This window comes from Rhamphochromis sp. 'chilingali', assembly GCF_963969265.1.
Source record: "Rhamphochromis sp. 'chilingali' genome assembly, chromosome: 7".
Classification (NCBI taxonomy): domain Eukaryota; kingdom Metazoa; phylum Chordata; class Actinopteri; order Cichliformes; family Cichlidae; genus Rhamphochromis; species Rhamphochromis sp. 'chilingali'.
The window spans coordinates 28,917,590-28,938,555 of NC_137934.1; the positions used below are offsets into that span (position 1 = coordinate 28,917,590).

General features: G+C 39.9%; 1 protein-coding gene across 1 annotated transcript in view; it reads right to left on the bottom strand.

The window, feature by feature from the left end:
* gmds (GDP-mannose 4,6-dehydratase) overlaps positions 1-20,966 on the bottom strand; it is a 205,685-nt gene that overhangs the window by 35,418 nt on the left and 149,301 nt on the right. Inside the window, exons 8-9 of the mRNA XM_080888036.1 lie at positions 13,243-13,361; positions 12,818-12,914 (exon numbers count right to left, since the gene is read on the bottom strand). Coding sequence (XP_080744162.1) covers positions 12,818-12,914; positions 13,243-13,361 — 216 coding nt within the window. The remainder of the gene's footprint in view (positions 1-12,817; positions 12,915-13,242; positions 13,362-20,966) is intronic.

Genomic DNA, 20,966 nt, shown 5'->3' on the forward strand with positions numbered 1-20,966 from the left:
TAAATCACGCTGCTCATAAAAGCCATTTGGTTCTTTTTGTCTGTCTGGTGTTCAAACATTCACCTCAATCCATCAATGAGGCAAACTGCTGTCAGAACACTAAGGCCTCTCTTTACTTCGCATTTCCCCTTATCATTGGCTACTACTAAGAGGAATCTCAGGAATCTTAGAGTTTGTTTGCCAAGAGCCAATATGACAAGGTGAAACACAGACACATGTGGCTTTTAAAACACAGACTCATTTCTGGTATATAAATCACACAAATTGATCACAGATGCTAGTGGTAACTACTGGTGGTGAGAAACAAGTGTGGAATAAAACAACATAATTGACAATGATGTGTGAATCTGAGCACGGGAACAATGTTTGCATGATAATAAAGTCATAAACTGGCTCTCAGCCAAACGCCACATCTTCTTAGCAGTACGGTATAAGAACTCCACCCAGTGAAATGGCCCGAGCTTGCTGCCTCAGCACTTTTCCATCCAAATGGCTGCGGTTCAGTTAGAGGTCTCGCTGCCTTGGTCCCAAGATGAAGCACCTCAGAGAGCCAGCAGTCCTAACTGGCCCCCTGGCTTCCATCGCCAGCCCGACTGACACCGCTACACTGCCAGAGACGTAAAGCAGGATAATAATAGCTGCTCATTCCTCTCTATCCCCGCCGACCAGACAGGGTCAAATTGTCCAAAACTATATTTTATTGAATGATAAGTGACAAATGCAGGGGAATACCTCACCTTATAGCCTCAGTGAAATCAGATCTATGAATCCAGTCCAACACATTTAGTAGGTCATAATTTTGGCAGGTCACTGACTCTGACTGATGGGGTTGGTGACAGTGTTGTAGCAAAAGTAGAGAGGTCCTTTGAAAGGAATACTGTATTATGATGTACTTAGTAACCTGCAAGATTCTTTTCAGAATTTAAAACTGACTGCATAAAGCATTGGCAAACCGCTAGAGGTGAAAAAGTAGTGAAAAACAAGTGCTGCATATAGAACTCAAGGAATCTTTTAAACTATTCTTCTGTATTAGAAAACTGTGTGCAAACCACCAGAAGGTATAATCTGTTAACCTATATGTCATTAAAAATGTGCAAGAAAATACACAACACAATGAAATTTTAAATTTCAGTGTATTAACAGGTGTGACAGTACAAACACTCTCACTGGGACAAAGACTTTAAGAGTTAAATCTAGTTGGTCCTTCAAATGTAGCAGTACAGTTTAACATTATGTATTGTTAAATTTGACAACTGGTTCCAATCACTTAGGTCAACACTACAGAAAATAGTGCAAATCTGGTTTGGGTTAGCAGTAAAACAGCTGGTTAAATCAGAAGTGTGAATAAAAAGACCAGTAAACAGATATGAATGCAGGTCCTTATTACATTGTGGATTGCTGGAGACGGATTCCAACAAGTTTTTCCCTTTATTATTCCATGGAGAAATGTGCTTTGAATGAGAACCAACTGTTCCAGTCAGGGGCTATTTAATGTATAACTCATGTAATCGACTTTTAGAAATTCTTCATTGTAGATAAATTGCTCTAGAATTCAGTGCTGGAGTGTTATATAGCGCTTTAATTAAAATAGTTATTAAAATGCTGTAATGGATCAATTCGTAAAGAGAATTCCAACCTAATACTGGGACGCTGAAATGGCGACCATATTTCAGGCTTCATTAAATAGCAGATATTACACCACAGAACAGGCCAACTGTTAAACTCTTCTCTGGGGCACAGGGACAGTGTATGAGTTACTGCCTGCCAGGACCCATTATGTTAAGAGCACATATGTTTGTGGGGCTATACCTGTTTTTCTCATTGTTACAATGAAGAATTTCCTCCATAGTGGGTTTTGACTGTGTGCTTTCTGCAATCTTACCATCTCTCCTTATTGCATCTATCTTTGCATGGATTGTCTGGCACTAACACTATTGTGCACTGATCAGATCAGAAAGTAAAAACATTACTTGATGTGGAGATAAAGTGGGAACAAAGAGAAGAGTGTCAGTAACATCTGTGTGTCATTCTCTTCAAATCAGAAAAAGTGTAGTACTAATTCTGTGTGCTGGAGACAGAACAACACTAACCCTGGGAGTGGATTTATGAGGTCTGGACTGCCTGCATGGAGTAAAATGAAACCCCAAACCAGTTCTGCTTCTTCAACAAGGCCTAACAACCAAGTCCCTGTGTCTACAGCTACAAGAGATACCATATTGCCTCTAAAGGTCAGTATGCGTCAACCAGAGGTTAAACAGTCTTGACATCCCTCTCCGCTTTTAAAACCTGCTATTTCTGCCATCTTTCATCTGTACAAATGAGCGCAACACCATGAAAGCCTTTGAGAAAAGGTTGTCTGATAGTATGCCCTGTTATCCCAATTTGACTTTTCATCCACTCAAAGTGTTTCCATTTGCAGCTATAAAATATATTTTGACTTAGTTGGTAACAAATTATAAAAAAGTAGTTTGTCATGCCAGTTGTCCATTATTTACTCACTTACATGAGACAAATGAAAATGCCTTGAACAAAGTGGTATCTTGAAAAGTGGAATAAAAAGGTTTTCTCTAATTTTTTGAAAATATATAATATAATATTAAGAAATATAACTTAAACATGGCTCAGTCTTTTTAAGCATTCCTCAAGTTACAAAAATATTCACTGAAGTTCCAGTTGACAACATCTTGACATATATTACCTTTCTGCTCAAACTATATGATGCTTACACTGAGTACACTGAGATGTTTTTATGGCAGCACTGTAACAGATTGGAATCTTTTGTGATTATATTGGCACTTGTCAATATATACATAGTTTGACATGAAAATAAAATATCCTACTCCAAAAAAAACACAAAAACACATCAGATCTCAATGAGAAAAACAAATCATCAATCAGCTGCATATGTATACTAATATGGACTGTGTAATATGTTAGGAATGAAAGGGTGCCACATTGTTTGATGGAAATAAAAATGATCAACCTACAGAGGACTGAATTCAAAGACAGCCCAAAAAGTAAAAGAAATGATGCAGCAGGTTAGTGTATTTTGCATACAGTGGCCTTTTGGGTGTCATTTCGTAGCTTTGGCATTGCTCATCCTGTTTCTTTTTGCACAAAGGAAAAGATGCTGCTGTTACTGATGGGCTGAGGGCCTTCTATGGCCCTGTCTAGCTCTCCTGGAGTAACTGCTTGTATCCTGGAATCTCTTGAAAGTATGCAAGAGGAAAAGAAAGACACACAAAAGACAGAAAAACGTCTGGTGATGCCACATATTGATGTGCCATCCTTGAGGAGATGGACTATTTGTGCAACCTCTGTAGGGTCCAGGCATTACCTGGTGTTACCAGCAGTGCCTCTGTCCCTAGACAAATGTAAAACGAGTGAAAAACCAGTCAGAAAAGATCAAGGGAGAAAAAATGTCAGCAGCCTCCAGATGTAAAACCATTCCTACTTTGTGGATTGTCTCACTGTTGCCACCGAGTGCTTCTCTTGTTCATTTCATTAACACCAAAGTAGTTGAAACTAATTAACAACTCGCATTGTTAAACTGCATTATTCTCATTAACCCCCAAAAATCTTACACAGAAGATCCATATTGACATACGACACATATTACTGCAAAATCACAAGTCAGTCACACAGTGTTAAGTGTGGCAGATAATGAAAAATTAAAGGGTTCAGAATTTAAGTATTGTAATTTCTGTAAAAAAGCCACTAAATAAGATTATAATAATATTGCCTTGAAAGGCCAGAACTGGTTGCATGTAAGTCATCTAACTCATCAAAAGGAATGTTTACTGAAAGTATCTATGGCACAATAGTTCCAGAATATGTTGCATCCTCATTTTCAGTAAAAAGGTTATGGGACACATGCTTGATATATTTAAAGATATTATTGCTGAGATACACATTGCCCAGTTTTCTCCTAAGAAGCATGTTTAAGTGTGCTGGTAATAGTAGTAAGTGAGTGACAAATTAAAAGTTCACTATCTGATTTAGGTTGCTCACAATCCTATTTCAGGCATCTGTATTTCTGTCTGGGTGTGTAATACAGATATGGGTGCTTTCCATCTTCCAGTCTTTCTTGGTAAAGCTGGTAAATGTTATGCATGGTGCTTGCAACTTCATCTTCAACTTTGATCACAGAAGACAGAATAATTTAAATTAAATTAACTAATAGCATGATGGTGTGACTATGTATATACTATGGTTTAGGGCCTAGCATTCACCCTGCTTTGATGTGAAACCTGTGCTGGTTTGTCCCTATTCACACCGCTGACTAAGAAAGGTTGAGGTCAGGTCTGTGGGAGAAGTCAAAAGACTCTCTGTGACACTCATGAGATCACTAATGAAAGTAACGAAGGCAGGTTGCAACACTTCATTACAAAGACGTGAGGAATGCATTCAAGATCAACGATAATATCCAGCTGTGTCGAAGTATCCAAGAGTGGAAATGTTCTTTGAGCTCAATAAAGCTTCACAATACCAAACATTATTTAGAAACTACATAAGGCAGGTGTGTCTCACACTAATTACCTCAACAGGTGGGTTGACTCCCTTGCCAACAGTTATAAAAGGTAACCACAACACCCAGCATCATTATTGCTGCGGATAACTAGATCCATTGTCTTGGTTTCTCATCTAGTGATGACAAGACAATGACGTATGAGCAAGCAAGCGTGGTTCTTGTGAATTCGTTACGCACGTTTCAAAGCTGGAATGCCATCTTAAGTAAGTAAGAAGGAAGTTCAGACTTTTGCCCAGGCACTTGCGGACAAGCACTTGATAGATACTGAGGTGTGGTATGTGAACAGGGCTATTTTTAGGGGTTGATGTGGGAGTTTTTGATTTGTACCTGCAGATGGGATAAGAGGAAAACAGGCAGAACAACTACTGTGTCAAAATCTCATAGGCGAATGCAACACACATTCTTTTATTTCATGCAGGAATTAAAGAACTCTTTTGTTTCTGCATTTGGTGTAGGCTAACTTACTGGATGTTGAATGCTTTTCCGCAGCACTCCCTGCCACCATTGCTAGCTACCAATAAACAATGAACAACTGCACCACTAACCAGCTAAAATGTGATCTGATGCAGCAGAAGGAAGCGTCACAGGATCAAAGTTAAGATAAGAGCAGGATTTATTTGATCAGTGTCTTTCCTCTCTTTGCATGGACACACAGATAAACTGCAGTAACAAACTGTGGATTTTACTTTGTCTGTTTATACATACGCAACACAAGCTTGACACTATCACGAAATTCTTGCTGTAGCAGCGATATGAAGCACTCCTGCTTTTCACACTTGTCTGTACTGCGCAAGAATAAACTTGCAAATTTAAAACAAAAGGACAATCGGTCATGTATTGACAGTACATGACTGCATTGCAGGGAATGCTGCTACGTGACTGCAACAAAGCACAATTTACATCTGTTCTTCTTGATACATGGGAACCTCAGTTGGTGATTCTTTTCCATCAATCAAAGCACACAACAGTGATAAACAGTCATGCCACTGAATTGCTCTCCTGTCAGCAAAAATGATCATGCAACGTTTTGGTGTTTTCATTAGCAGATTAATGACTGGTGGAAAATTAAACATCAATAAGTCTTAGCCATTAATTAAACCTAAATGACAGATCTACATTTGTTGATTCCAGCTTCTTGTTTCTAGATGTGCTGGATTTCTCTGTGACATTATAAAATCTTGTTTTTTTTGGTGCACAACCATCTTATAGACATCCTTTGCCTTTGACATCATACATATTCAAGAGTGTAAAAAACTGTGCAAAACGGAGTGTTTACTGTAGTCTAAAGCCTGAGGACTTGGCTCACAGGGATTACCTGTCCATACTTCGAACTCATTTAAACTCATTGGCCATCTACAATACAAATAAAAGCTACCACTCAACCAGAGGTGCTCTAGGCAAGCAACTCCTCAACTGCCAAGAAACTGATAGCTCATAGATGGAAATCATCCTAATCTATCAATAAACAAAGACGACTTCAAGATTTTATCAATACAGATTGCAAGGAACAGTGAGGAGCTACTATGCACCATGCTAAAACATTTCATGCTGGGAGCATGCTACAGAAAAAACAGACACGCTACACAATGGATTCATGCACTTCTGTCGAACAGCTGGATTAAAGAATTAATAATTTTTTTTTTTTACATTTTACATGCCATTCTATACTCATCCTCGCAAGGCACTGAGCTGAGGTCTCACTAAAGTGGGTGTGGAACAAAACAGACTGTCCCTAGGTTGCTTCCTTTAAAATTACAGTCTGTAGAGAAGACTGGAGATTAGAATGGAAAACACTGGATTTGTATAGCACTTTTCTAGCCTAGAGAAACCACATTCACCCATATACTCAAACGTAGCCTTAATCTATACACTTAAGTGTTTATCTACCTTACATCCGTGGCCAATTTAGAATCACCAATGAACCCATCATGAATGTCTTAGGGTTGCAAGAGGAAATTGGAGTGCCTGACGGAAACCCAAGAGCTCACAACAGAAACACGCAAAGTCCACACATAAAGGTCCCAGCCAACCCAGAGACTCAAACCTTTCCTTACAAGACATTTCAATCTAATCTAGATGCATCAATCTAACAAAAACTGAGACGATCTACAAACAGGATCAGATAAATCACCTGAATCCAGGTGTATATTGTTAATTCAGATATATATACACACAATGATAGATGTGTATATTAAATGTGGCCTAACTTTTAAGTAATGTGAACAGTGCATGCACTCATAGAAGGTAATTCATCTGAGCCAAAATCACAGGTATCAGACTCTAAATGCTCCATTTCAGACATTTTTTGTACTCTTGGACATGTATGACATCCAGGAGAGTGCATATCCTTAATCTGGTCACCTCAGCCATAAAGCTTTGGCTATGAGCACAAAAGCCCCATTCACCTTCTATTCATAACTTTGGTAGCAGCCAGTCAGAAAAAGTTGGCTTCAAGGGATAGAAGCTAAAATAGCTTATTTCTGACTGAGAATGAGCCAAGGGGCTGAACGAAGGCAGAGTAAAAAGATAAATAGGGATTACTTTGAACGGTCATTGATGCAAAGCTATTTTACAAGAGTTTAAGATTAAAAAATATAAGCCGGAAATGAGAATAATCATTGGGTCCGGTGATTGGGTTCAAGCGTTGGGATTACTATGATTTAGAAAAAGATGTAAGTGTGCACTTACAATATATAAACTTGATAGTGGAAGAATTACATTTGCCATCCCATCATGCACACTGACGGGTTACAGAAACATAAGGACAGACTGAGAGACAACTTCCCATTTATCATCACTTTTCCTTCTCTGCATGAGAGGTAGAAGAAAAACCACAGAGCTGTCAATCAACTCACAGTCGTTTACACCCTCCAGCAGCACATGAACTTGGAAGTATGACAGCCAGGGTGCATTAGTATGAACATGCACAAGCGTCTACATGCATGCGATTAAACGCCAAGTCAGTGACATGCACACCTGTCTCTGCACAGACAAATACAGCCGTCTTGGCCCCAAACGTTGTTTAGAGAGACAAATTGTGATCTGCAATAAATACTTCATGCTGAAGTTTAAATGAGGCAAGGAGGCAAACTGAATTTAAAAAAATCCCCACATTTACTGTCAACTGTATAATGCACGTTGTTAGGTAATATGCACTCAAAAGCAAACTACTGTACTGTATACATTGTGCTATGGAGCGTTAAGTGGAAAAACTAAACTCAAGGGACTAACATCAAACTTAGTTTTCCAGATGCTGTATCATGAATGTCAATCAGGTTCAACTTCCTGGGGCCACTGAACAACCTACAGCGGTGACCTGTGCATAAGACGTTATTTAAAATCCCAGAGTTTATAAGCTCTTAAAAGTATGCAGATATTTTTAAACAGTGAAATTCATGAATCTGACCTGTTAAAAACTGCTCTGTGTTGATTTTACGCACAGGACAAAAAGTATTCCCATTACCAGCTGGTGCGGCAGATGACACAGCTCATAGAGGAAATTTACCAATTTAAAGTAGCAAAGTTGAGTATTTTTGAGAGCATTTGAAGTGCTGAAACCCTAAACTAAAGAACATGGAGCTGGCAACCAGAGCAGTGGAAGAGTTTTAGGGGGAACCTAAAACTGTGACATCGTAACATGTTTCAGCATGTAGAAACTGTAGTAAACACACGCACGCATGTTGTGCAGTAAACTTTAACATACAGTAAAGACGTATGTTAAAAAGTAATACTGTAGAGATATTGGGAGAGACTTTAGTGTAAGGTAGGGATTGGAGAAGGCTTAATTCAAGCTATCTGAATGTATTCGATTATACTTTTGGAGGCTATGTAAACTGTAATACAAATCCTCATATGCTGGCCTGTTTCTTTTTTAAACCCATCTTTTGAGATCCATTAAATTACAGCAATAGATCCTAACTGCTTCTGCTATTACTTTTGGTTTTGCACGCACGTAAAGTGGAAGGTTTTTTCGAAAATGATGTGACTTCTTATCGTCACTTGCATGCCAAACATATTCTGTACTCAACTTCCCATGTCAGAAAAACAAAATGTCAAGGATTCCACTTGCGGCACTCATCTATAGACCAGTTTTTCCCTCTACCTGTGCTCTTTTGTGCCCTTTATGTGAGTGTGTACGCCTCTTTAACAAATCACATAGAACAAATGCACATTTACAGTTAACATCACCAGTCTTATAAATCAATTGGGTACAAAAGAAACTCAGAAAGCCAGACAGAAGAACCCATCTGATCACACCTTGGTATTAGAGCAGGGCGATATGGCCAAAAATATTTATCACGATATATATTTGAAAATTTGCGATAACGATATAACCGACGATATAATTGATGCGAGACAAAATACAACTCCACAACATTACTAGCGCAAAAAGACAACCTTCCATTTATTTTCACTTAAACAAGAAGCTGGTTTTTATGTACATTAAAGCTTTATAAAAATGTAACAGTGCAAATGCAAATTCCTTGCTGAAAGTTTAACCAAAAGGCATTTCCAGTAGAAATGGGCTGACATATCCTGAGCATAACCATGTATAATATCCACTGAAGTTAAAAAGAGGTGCTTTGCAACATTAAACTGCAGTGTGCAGTACGCATTTTTCGGACCATAAGGTGCACGGGATTATAAGGCACATTAAGCGAAACAAAGCAGTCAGATAAATCAAACTTGATTAAACTCATTCTTCTTGCTTCCTCCACTTCTGTACCATTGATTCATTAATGTTGAATTCTCTGGCAGCTGCTCTATTCCCATGTTGCAGTATATTAATGACTAACCTCGTATTGTGGATGGATTATCTCAGTTGTTCTCCTGACTGAAGTTTGGTCCGTTTACAGCATCCTGCCATGCGATTGCATTTGTCTCTAACCATGAAGAACCTTAACGTTAACTTTTATAAGTGGAAAAGTGTTAGTGTTCGTCCTCCAGCTTCACTGTTTATGTTATGCTAACATAGCTGTGTCGCTAGCGATCACGTAGCACATCATTATATACCAGCTAGCCCAACTTCAGTAACCCTACAAACGTCACTGCTGTTTAGTTTCCTGTCTTCATTTATGTTGGAAGTGATAGCAGAGCTGTACGTTTGAATTTTTTCAGAAATCTCTCAGTCAGAACATGCTATATCATGCTTAGGTAACTAGCAAAACTAGCGAGCTAACTTCCGCTAGCTTCCTGCTAACTTCTAACTCCGTTAAATGTAATAACTTTTGTTTTCATGGATGCCTGGAAGTTAAACTTTATAGTTACACCTGGTAAAGCAGCAATGCTGATCGTTTTATTAAAGATGAAAGAATTTAGACAGTTTTTAACTCTAAGTGATGCTGCAGTGTTGTTTGACCTGAAGCATACGGAGTTTAGGACCCAGATTACTCCCAGATTTAAGAGCATCTTAGTCCGACAAATACGACAATAACGACGGCCGCTTGCATGTTCTGCAAAAAAATGTGCTTTGTCGTGTATCTGACGGACAAACACCAAATAAGTTCCACATCACTGAAGTTGCACCATTTTTACAAACCAATTCTGGTTCATCTGTTTCACTCAACGACCGGCCATGTGCGTATGAAAACAAAGGCACTGCGCATGCGCGTTTTACTCCCATTCTATCGCGATATTTCATTTTCCTATCGTTGCCTAACATTATACCGGTATTACCGTGAACGGTATAATATGGCCCAGCCCTACTTGGTATTATACCTGGCAACCAAAACTAATCAGAACCATTAGAGAGTAGTGCGCAGACACACCTTTGTAAAGCTGAGGCAAAGGCTGCTCACCTGAGCCAAACTTTAGGAGCGTTGACAGAAGCCCATATGGTGCCAAGAGTGACTGACAGCCCTGCAAAGTCGTGACAGTTGGAGCGATGTGAAACTTACTTGTAGCTGTCCTCAAAACAGCCCTGGCAGCTTGCACTGCATGTCTTTCGCTTTCACGTGTTAACTATTGGTGCAAAATGCTGGTAGCTTTATTTTTTTCATTTTAACCAGCACGCACCACACTGGGTAAACTGCTTCCACAGTCGGACAAACGGGCTGTCAAGCCGGTAGCCCTGCAGGGTTCACACATGTGCACAAAAGACACATTCACACTCACACACTGCACCACATGTGAGGCACACCTGCTGGGGCTTCTGTCCCAAGGGATTGAAGCTCATGTCAGACACACACTCTGACAGAATTAATGATGAATTACACAGATATTAGCACACAGCCCGAGGTAACACTCCTTCCGCGCTCCACGCACACACACACGCACACACACACACCCCTACCTCGTTTTGGGCCCCACACAGACATACATTCAAACTTTTGTACTGCTAAACAGCAAACAAGACACCAAAAGAGTCTGAGTCAGCTGAAGTCTTAGGATATACACACACACACTTGATGACAGGTATTTCCACTTGAGGTGAGGCACAATGCTGAGCTATGAGCCCAGTGTCAGTCACTTCCTGTCTGCCGGGGTCAGAGGTTAAACATCCTTCAGTCTCTTTAAGCCATATAGAAGGGACAAAGGGAAAGAGTAGAGAAATTGCCCACTGTTACTGAACCATCCTCCCCTTGTTATCCATGCAAGCTCACACTTTGTTATTGCTCTGTGTTTATAACACCACACGTCAGGAGCAGTGTTCCCTTTGCTAGTGCTAATAACATGGAGCACCATAGCAATATACCATGGAAGCAGCAAAGGGTCAGCAGTTAGGAGTTATTCCACACTTGCTACATGAATAGTTTTTCTTTGAATGTTTACCATAATTGTGGTCAAGTGAGGTGACTCGACTGAAAAGCAGCAACAATAACGCTCTCAATGCTGGCTTCTCTCTTTCTTGTGTTCAAACACTTGTTAGGAAGCTGTCAATATGATAAATTTTATAGTGCTGGGTAGCTATAAGGGCATACAGTCATGCGGAAAAGAAGGTTTTCACAGAAAGGATGCAGCACAGCACACCCTTGCTGCATCCATAGGATTTAAGAGGGTAACTAGCAGCCATGTGCTGATAATTAAATACACTTGACTGATCATCAGCAAGTGAGAGATGTTTGCAGTCTGGAGCATTCACATGTGTTAACACAATGCCACAATATTCCCCGGAGTGGATGTCCCAGAAAATTTACCCAAGGTCAGATTGTGCAATGCTCAGAGAAATTAGCTGGTTATCACAAATGGACATGTACGCTGATTTGATCATATTTTAGAGTAGTTGTCCATACAGATACAGGGTTAGGACCTTGAGTGAATAAGCTGACACGGACAGAGAATAGAGGCCCAGGTGTGTAACCAGTGCTGCCGTACCTTCAGCTGTCAGTCACTAGGGGCTCCTTACTAATCCTCTGCCATCACTCAACTGCATCTCAACTCTAATCTCACCAGGCCAAAGCCCAGGAGAAAGGAGCTCCTGCTTTAAACTGAGAGGATGATGGCTAATCTCAGCCACAACACCCCAGGGTAACCCTAGAATGTCCACAGGGAGTAACTGCAATAACCCTTGACCAGGGTGATGAGAGAAAGACCTCCCAAATTCAGCAGACACCTTTCGAGAGATGGAGGAGTAATACACTGGCTAACATTATGAGTTTGATTTTTAGAACTATCACCTCAGCAAGCACAATCTCACGAAAGAGGCACCAATATCTCTCCTGTGCTATCAAACTAGCCTCTCATTCAGCAGAATTGCCTCACTAACCCTTTGAGTCAAACTAATAAGTTGTTAGTATTACAAATTTCCAGGTTGGACGCACTTAGCATAAGGTGGCAGGATATAGCTTTCAGTACTCTTAAAGAGCTTATCTGGCTTGTTTCCAGCTGTTTAAAAAAAGCATACAATAAGCAGCCTGAGGCTGTCAAGTGACTGCATCCACTGTAGCTGACAAGCATATAGTGCCAGACACAATTACCGGCAAACACATACACAAAGAAAAACCATGAAACATTCTTATATAGAACAATAAATATGTGCCGTGATGCATTATAAATTATATGCAACTATATAGATTGCACCACTATAGTAAACCATTTTCATTCTGAAGCCTCCTTTGGTTGGTGTGGTCCACAGTATTGTGCAGTTAGAGAGAAAAATCACCAAAGGTTTCTGGGATCAAATGTACAAATGTGTATTATAGACTTTATATAGGCCAGTATAGCAAGCATCTCCAGGTTCCCAGAACACAGAGGGAGGGGCAAACAGACCAAAGGTGTAAGAACTGGGTGCATGAATACACGTGCATTATACATATAGACACAAATGGTAGGAGAAACTTGACTTACCACTTCGGTGGGACGGAAGTATTTTGGGTCCACCTTCACATGTACCACCCCTGTCTCCTGGCAACGGCCAACCTCCTTCTCATCCTTTCCCTCCCACCTGGAAAGAAAGAAATCTTAGCAGGAACTAAGAGTTTCCCACACCTGCTCCAAGATTCAAGCGCCGTGATTACTTCTTGTGTAGTTTGTTTCCTTAAAGTCTCATCCAGACAAAACATGTCACCTGCCTTTTTTCCCCCCCACAAACGAACACATCCTTCACCACATGTCAGTATCTCACAGCACATAAGAGGGGAGGTGAATGACAGGTTAAACATGGGAGGAATCTTTCCAAGACAAGAGACATAGGGTTGGGGTGTCTTATATTGAGGCCTCTCAGGCAAATCTGTGATTTTGACTGCAAAAAGAATACTGATATGTTGACTTACACAATGGTCTTTCCCACACGTCCAAAGGCCCTCTCCACAAACTCCCTCACACTGTGCACCTCCCCTGTTGCTATGATGAAATCCTCGGGCTCCTCCTGTTGCAGCATCAGCCACATAGCCTGAAAGAGACAGACACAGAGACAAAGACAGAGAGGTCAAACTACTGAGAGATCATAAAGACAGTTCGGTGATCCACACTGGACCGTGCCAAACTCAGCCCTGACAGACAGGAAGTGAACCTGCGACCTCTGAGCGGGGCATTCGCCCATACCTCTGCCCTGACGTCACTACAAGGGCTCAGGGGACACATACTGTGGGAAAGGAGGACAGAGCACTCCCACAGGCCCACTGTGTTGCTGGCACACAAAAATGCACACGTGGCCATGAATACACGTGCATTCAGGCCAACAGCGTTGCACAACTGACATACTCTAACAACTCAAAGATATTTTAAGACACATAAAGTGAAAGTAAAGAAGCTGATGAAATTCCTCAAATACAAATGAATTTTCCAAAACCTTATATCCTGACTCGTGTTTACTATTCCTAATTACACTGTGCAGGCAACGTTATTATTAGCTTAGATACCCCAGCGTAACCTATTACTTTAGGTCCCTTAACGGACACGGTGCTATATTAAACAACTAGCGAAGGCGTGGTTCCATAATATTTATGGTGAACTGGAGCCAGCAGGTCAGAGCTGCTGACCCCTGGCACATCCAGCACGATTAGAAGAAACTCGCCAGGGACACAAAGACAGACCAACAGACGCTCATGTCTCCACTCTTTAAAATCACAGAAGAAGACAGAATGCCTAGTCGTAATTTTTTCATGTTAAATGCAATTTCTATATAAACAAGACTAAAATCAGTGTGTAATTGAGACTCTATTGTTTCAAATTGTGCTAACTCATTTCAGTTTATTTATTTATTTGCTTCAGATTCTGAACTATTTGAAGAAGAAAAAAATACTGTGAAATTAAACCCAGCTGTTATATTAAGTTGCTATAAACAGTCATGAATGTCATGTATTCTCCGACTCTTCATTATTTCCCCTTCAATAGCTCAACAACTGGGCTTGTAAATATAAAATATATCAGCAGATTAAAATCTCTGACATCTCATCATTTTTTTCTCAGTTCTATGGGTAAAGGGTCACATTTAACACTTACAACTTCCTGTCAGCAGTTTGTTGGCAACGTTTTTGTTTTGCAGTAAAACTTGCGCAGAAAGATGCAAACATTTCTGTGCATTGAAGTTTAAAAGATTGCAAACAGTACAAAGACAAAGGTTAAACTGCTCGATACGATGCTTTGATGAAACAACAAATGAAACGTGCCTCTAGACATTTGGGTGATCACTAAAACCCCTGACATCTCGTGAAGGTAAAACCTTTTAGTGCATCTGTGAAAAGGTTTAAGTTTCAGTGTTCAGTACCCGATTGATTCCAACATGCACTGATACAACCCCAGAAGTACCCCGAAAACCAGTTCGTGGTACTTTTTTCACACAACAGTTTAAAAACTGACACAGTCAAAAGAAAGTCAGTTGTGATACGGAATAGTAATCTTTGCATCAGATTTTCATAGTAATCAAAGTAACAGCGACTGCTAATTTGTTTACAATTCTATGATAATGTCACCAGTAGTGAAAAGAAAAAAAAACAGTCCCGTTTCTCTTACTCTAAATGTTGTGTAATGCTGTGAGCTTGCATGCTGAACTACTGTATGCACACATTTCTGTGCACTGTTGTGGCATTGTTTAAGCACATGCCTTCTCGCAAACACACCAGCAGTGATGGAATGAACTTCCTCAGGGAGGCGAGGGCCATTCTACCTGAGGATCGTTCAGGGTCACCTGAGCGCTCAACAATGATGACTCCCCTGAGCCTGACCTCTGACCTCTCACCCTCTGGCCTCTGATGAACAAACCAGACTCTCACACGGCTACACAAGACAAAAATTGCAACTCGGCGTGTAACTGACAGCAAAACAAAGCATCCAGGGCGTCATCAGAATATGTTATTCAGTCTGCTGCCACATTTTGGGCCTGTGAAGTTTACAGGAAAATGTAATTCTCTTACAAACGGCTGCTTCTGACAAATCATAAGTAACAAACAAGCAGAAGAGATAACAGAATATTTCATTAGCAGTCCGACAGTTTAAACCTTTTATGTTGTGAACTGCTATGTTTTTCCATGGCTTTGACCACGATTATGCATTATTTGAAAGCAGAAAGCCCCGTGGGTCAAATGGTGTAAACCACTTTAACGTTTTATTACTACAGCAACAACTGCAGATGCAGAGGACCCCGATGTTTTAACAGGAGTCCATAAAGATCAAAACTGTAGTTTTCTAAACTTTCACTGTCTATACAGGCGCATTTATATTCAATCATCAAACAATAAAAAGTTTCAATTCCATTTTTTAAATCTTTTTGAGTCAAAACTAAACTGTTCCATGGATAATGGCATAAATATTGATCATGGATATAAATTGAGCTATGACATTTTTGTGCAATATTCCTGCAGTCTTCTTTTAGCTCCAGCTCCAAAGTGCTCGACGGCATGTTCATAAACACGAAGCACACGAGTCTTGAGTGAAGACGAGTGAAGAGTTTGCTTTTATCCGTTATATCAGTGTATGTTGAAGATCTTTAGACAGCAAAGGCAAACTTAGATGTCAATTTCATTCAGATCTTTCTTTTCTTGTTGTTTTTGCTACATTAAACAGTTTATACAAAATAATTGAGTGTTACCACAAAAGTAGCCAGCATATTACACTACAATATTTTAAATTTATATCAACAATACAGACATGACATCAATCCTGAGAATTTAATCAGAGGTGAGTTCCCAGTCTGCCATTTCCAAAATATGTCAGCGCTTTCCTTTTCGACGTGAGCAGGAATAAGCATCACTGGAAACAGTGGAGTATCAAACACTGACATCTACACTGTAATACTGTTTTGATCATCTGACTGGCTGATTATTTGAACTTGTAATGAAGCAGGCTCATTCCCTTTTCCTGAAAAACCCCACTGATGGATGTGTAGCCTGCAGTAAACTGGATGGCTGTGATGATGGGAATTGGAAACGTAGGTCTGCTTCTCTTGCAGCCAGAGAAAATGTTTACGGCAGGAGCTGAGTGATATGGCCTCTGCTGATTTTTTTTTTAACAAGGACATGTAATAAATATTCTGATGTGTATTTTTCTACGTATTGTAGTGGGAATAAAGAAGAATGAAACGGAAGATTGGTTTATTCATCTCAGCCCGTTCAGCGATAACTTCTCGTTCTCGGCCTCTTTACACCCGCTTTCCTTCTTTTACCTTTTACCCTCTTTTTTCCCCTTCTCCCACTCCTCCTCCCTCAGGATCGCTCTGCTTCATTAGCTATCTGATAAACAGCTCAGAGGTTCAGCCCTTCACACTGAACCCGCACCTTCCTGTTCACATGGCCACAGGATGACCCCCCATCACACACTCCACACTTGACTGCAGCTCAGAAACAGCCAGCGACCACTGCGGACCCCTTTACCTGAAACATATTCTGACACACACGAGGGGAAACCGAGCTGACCAACGTTTAAATGTTTTTTTTTCTATTGTCTCGGAGTTCTAAATTTCTGTTGGAAGTGATATGAAATGTGGATTTCAGTACAGCTCTTGTTGTTATTGTTACTCAATTTGATATCTGTAATTATTAAAATACAAGCCAGATCTGCTTTTCGAGTTATTAAAATACTCTACAATACAAATTTTCCAACAAACTGGATAATATAAAGAGTTCTGGAGAGTAACTTTGCTTCTATATTATGCATAGTTTACTAATGTAATTAGTGAACTAAATGTAATGGCATAACTACTGACACTGCAATCCAAAATTACATGTTCCTGTTTTGATTTACGTTGTTTACTTCTTTTAATTATGTAGATCACGTGACCATATTGAGTTATAATGCATGTTATAGCAAAATTTTATAATCATTTCATTTAAAAAAAAATCAACACAAATTATTTCCTTTTTTATCTGCTGTTGTTGTATTTTATTTGCTTTGCTTCTTTATCTTGTAAAACAGAGTTCTGTATACATATGATTCACGAAACAGTAAATCTATTTTATTTATAATTTTATTTTATTTTTTTATTTTTATTAAAGACTTAAAACCAAACCAGTACTCAGTGTTCAAGATGACTGATAGACTGAAGAGACGTTTTTCCAACATAGTCCGAACATGCTGGAGGCCTACAGTAAAAGATGTACTAAAAATTATACATGCAATGCTTTAAAGCTGAATTCAAAGTTTAATATTACATCTTATAATAAAATGCCATCCTTCTGTAGCTGACAGGGAATCACTGAAACTTAAAGCCTGCTTAAAACACTTTGATTTGGAAATGGCCATGAATGCCAAATTAAAATCTGATGAAAAATCTTACACCAATAAAAAAAGTTAACAGGTAAAATATCAATGTATGTAAAATATCTTTGTGCAGATTCAGGCAACTTCAAACAAACATAACTGATTCAATATTAACCGACTCAGCAGTGACCTCAGCAGGGCAGCATCCCCTTAATACGGTAGAAGTTTCGTGGCTTCAGCATTCAACTGCCGTGGCTGCGACTTTCTTTCTTTTTTTCTTCTTACAGTGTGTTATATTTAATCTTTTCCATATGCTCCTGTGAGATAGAACACAGATAGAGCACAACCAAAGGGACTGAGCTGCGGGAAAATCCCTGGTTTAAACCAAAGGCAGCCTGCTGACTCAGAGTACTGAGCACAGGTCACAAAGTGCAATCTCACCACTATGACACCAACTCTCTGCTACTGCTGACTGCCTTTCAATAATATATACGTAGTAATTTGCAATAGCGTCACAGTCTCTGTCGATAAAATATTCTCCGATAGAGAATATCATCTCCAAGCTGGCAGAGAATAAAAGGTTTGTTTTGCTAAACAAGTGTTAAATCCTCAGGCAGAAAACAGATCTTATACTCGATTCCTTGTTTTCCAAAAGTGCCTAAAAAGCATCTTACAACAAACAGAGCACCCAAACCACAACTTAAGTGATGACTTATCTGGACCTCCCTCCTCTGCTGACCCCTCCATCCTCCCTTCTCCCACTCTGCGTCTCGCCTCTCTCCCAGGCTGTTATAGCCACTCCATCTTCCCTCTCTAGCTGCTTGACTCCAGCTGACATGTGGCATGGCTCACAGTGAACACTTAATAGAGCTGCGATTATGGCTGCACAAAGCCATCGGCCCCGGCACACACTTTCCTCCTCATTCAAACATGCAAATGTAAAGCAAAGCCACTTTTTACATGAAAAGCATAAATGCATTCATGAGGGCACTTATTCAAATTATTCCAGAAACACATACAGAGCTTTATAAACGGACTGGTCACACCAATTTCAGTTAGAATATAACATGTTGCGCACTCTGCTGTGCTGCAGAGAGTTTTGAGAAGCTGCGACTTCATGTCTTCTCAGCTATAGAGCTCGACCAGAGCTGGCTTTTCCAGCTCATTTGGAGCTTAAGAGGTTCTCAGCCCTGTTCCACAACATGCTTGCAGAGCTGCCAGACAAGAATGTTAAAGCCTGAAAAGTTAAAAGAAATGCTCTCTTTTCTGGCGTGGACCAAAGTCAAGCCTTGAATTCGAGCAGACACAGCTCCAGTCTGCCGGGCCCACCGCTCTCCACTGATAGTGAGATTAATGACCTGCACTTACTACTATGTTATGATACTATGATACGTCACATTTGAGCTCAAACATGGCCACGTACGTCATAAGTGTGTGTTATCGGCTGGTCTTTTCGGACCCACATCCATCAAGGGCCAGTACTTCCCGGATACAGTGGCAATCATCTACAGCCATCTTGTACTGAGATTAGGCAAATAGTATTGAAATGACGACTTCAGAATGACCTAGGGGCCACTGCTGATACCAGACTGAGGGCAGTTAACCTCTTACTACTGTGGATGTTTATATATGACTATATTTAACATCAAATTCATCATATTTTTCAAAACAATTCAAAAAATAATCTTATTTTGTGTTAAGAACCTTCTTTACTTCACAACAATTCAGAGTAAGACAAATACCAGGGGTTACGTTCGTTAAAGTTTCTACAAAATTCTTCATCAGTACAATTTAAGTCTTCATGACTTTCAAATGAGTCCACTGGTGCTTGTACTTCCTATGTTCATGGTTTTCATATACTTTTTCATAAAGCTGTCATTAAAAGATGCTGCAAATGATAAGACCTTTTTCCCAGTTTCTGCCTTCTATCCTCAATAAACCAGAAATGTTCATTGCCAATGCAGTTTTTCTGCCAGCATTTCAGAAAGTGAATAGAAAAACAGATTTTTGTTTGCCACTCGTGAGCCCCCCACCCCCACTGAGGTGTGAATGTTGCAATGTTGGCTCGTTCACTTCTGCCTAAAATCCAGAATAGTCTAGAATGGTTCAGTTGTCAATAGTAAAACGTTTTGATTTCACTCTGATTTTTTTCCACTCTTCTCTGACCCCAGAAGGGATTTAACATCATTTTTCTAAGACATTACACATGTCAGAAAATAACTAGAGGGAAGTCTGTGAACAATAGATTATTGAAGTGTTTTTCCATCAGTTTGTGTTCAGAACTGTCTGGTGGCTTCAGAATTGCAGCACAATGATGCACTCCGGCCAGGCTTACTTAGCCAAGAAGTTAGAGTGTATTAGTGCTTATTGCTTTCACAGCCTACAGTTACTTTTTACATTCTTTTGTTCCACCAACAACAATTGCAAATAGTCTTGTGCTCCAAGACATCAGTCACATAGGCCTAGAGACCAGTTGGCAACTACCTGGCAACCACTGGTTGCAAGGGAAAAATTTGTATTGCCCATCTGGCTAGTGAGTGGCTGGTTGCTGGAGGTGCGGTGAAAACTGTGAAACAGGCATGGAGGATTAGAAACTAGTCACTGACCCCAGGTAATCCCAGGTCACTAAGACAAATGCGTATTCCCCAACTAGTTGGTGAGAGGTTTGCATCATTTGCATTTAAAGTAAAAGTTGCAACTTTTGAAACATTGGTTTTAGTGGTAAGGCACAACTTTTATGTTAAAAGTGAATATTCTGTTTCTGGTTTGCATTGCACTTTTTTTTTAAGATTCACTGCTGTTTGGTGGTTAGTTACAAAGTCTTTGCCCACAAATCGACGTCTTTAATGCAAGCTACAAGTAATAAAAGCAATCACTGGGAGGTTTTTTGGGCAGTAATCTTTTTAAGACCAACTTCACCCAAATACAGCCAGAAGCCTCCAGCAACTAGCTGCCAATTGGTTGGGGAATCCACATTTTTCTAGAATCCAGACATGTCAGGAGGTCCCTGACCGGTCTCTAGGCCCGGGTGACTGAGGCCTAATTTAATCCAAACTGATGTTACATGTAAGCATTTTGATGATTCAAATATATTTCGTAATGCTCAAGAACATACAGCAGATGCTGTTTTTTGTATTCACGTCTTATATGTATATTTGTAACTAAACCACAAGCACTAACTCGCAACCACTTGACAAGTGTGTATATGTTTGTCTATTAAATAAAACATTCCTGTGAATGTGTTCTACAGCATTCCATAATGGTGTAGATGATTCCAAAGAACTGTGGCTTCCTCTGAAAGATACACCCGAAATCACCCTTTTAGTCTTTGTGCATCATTGCTGTAAAACACATTACCTGC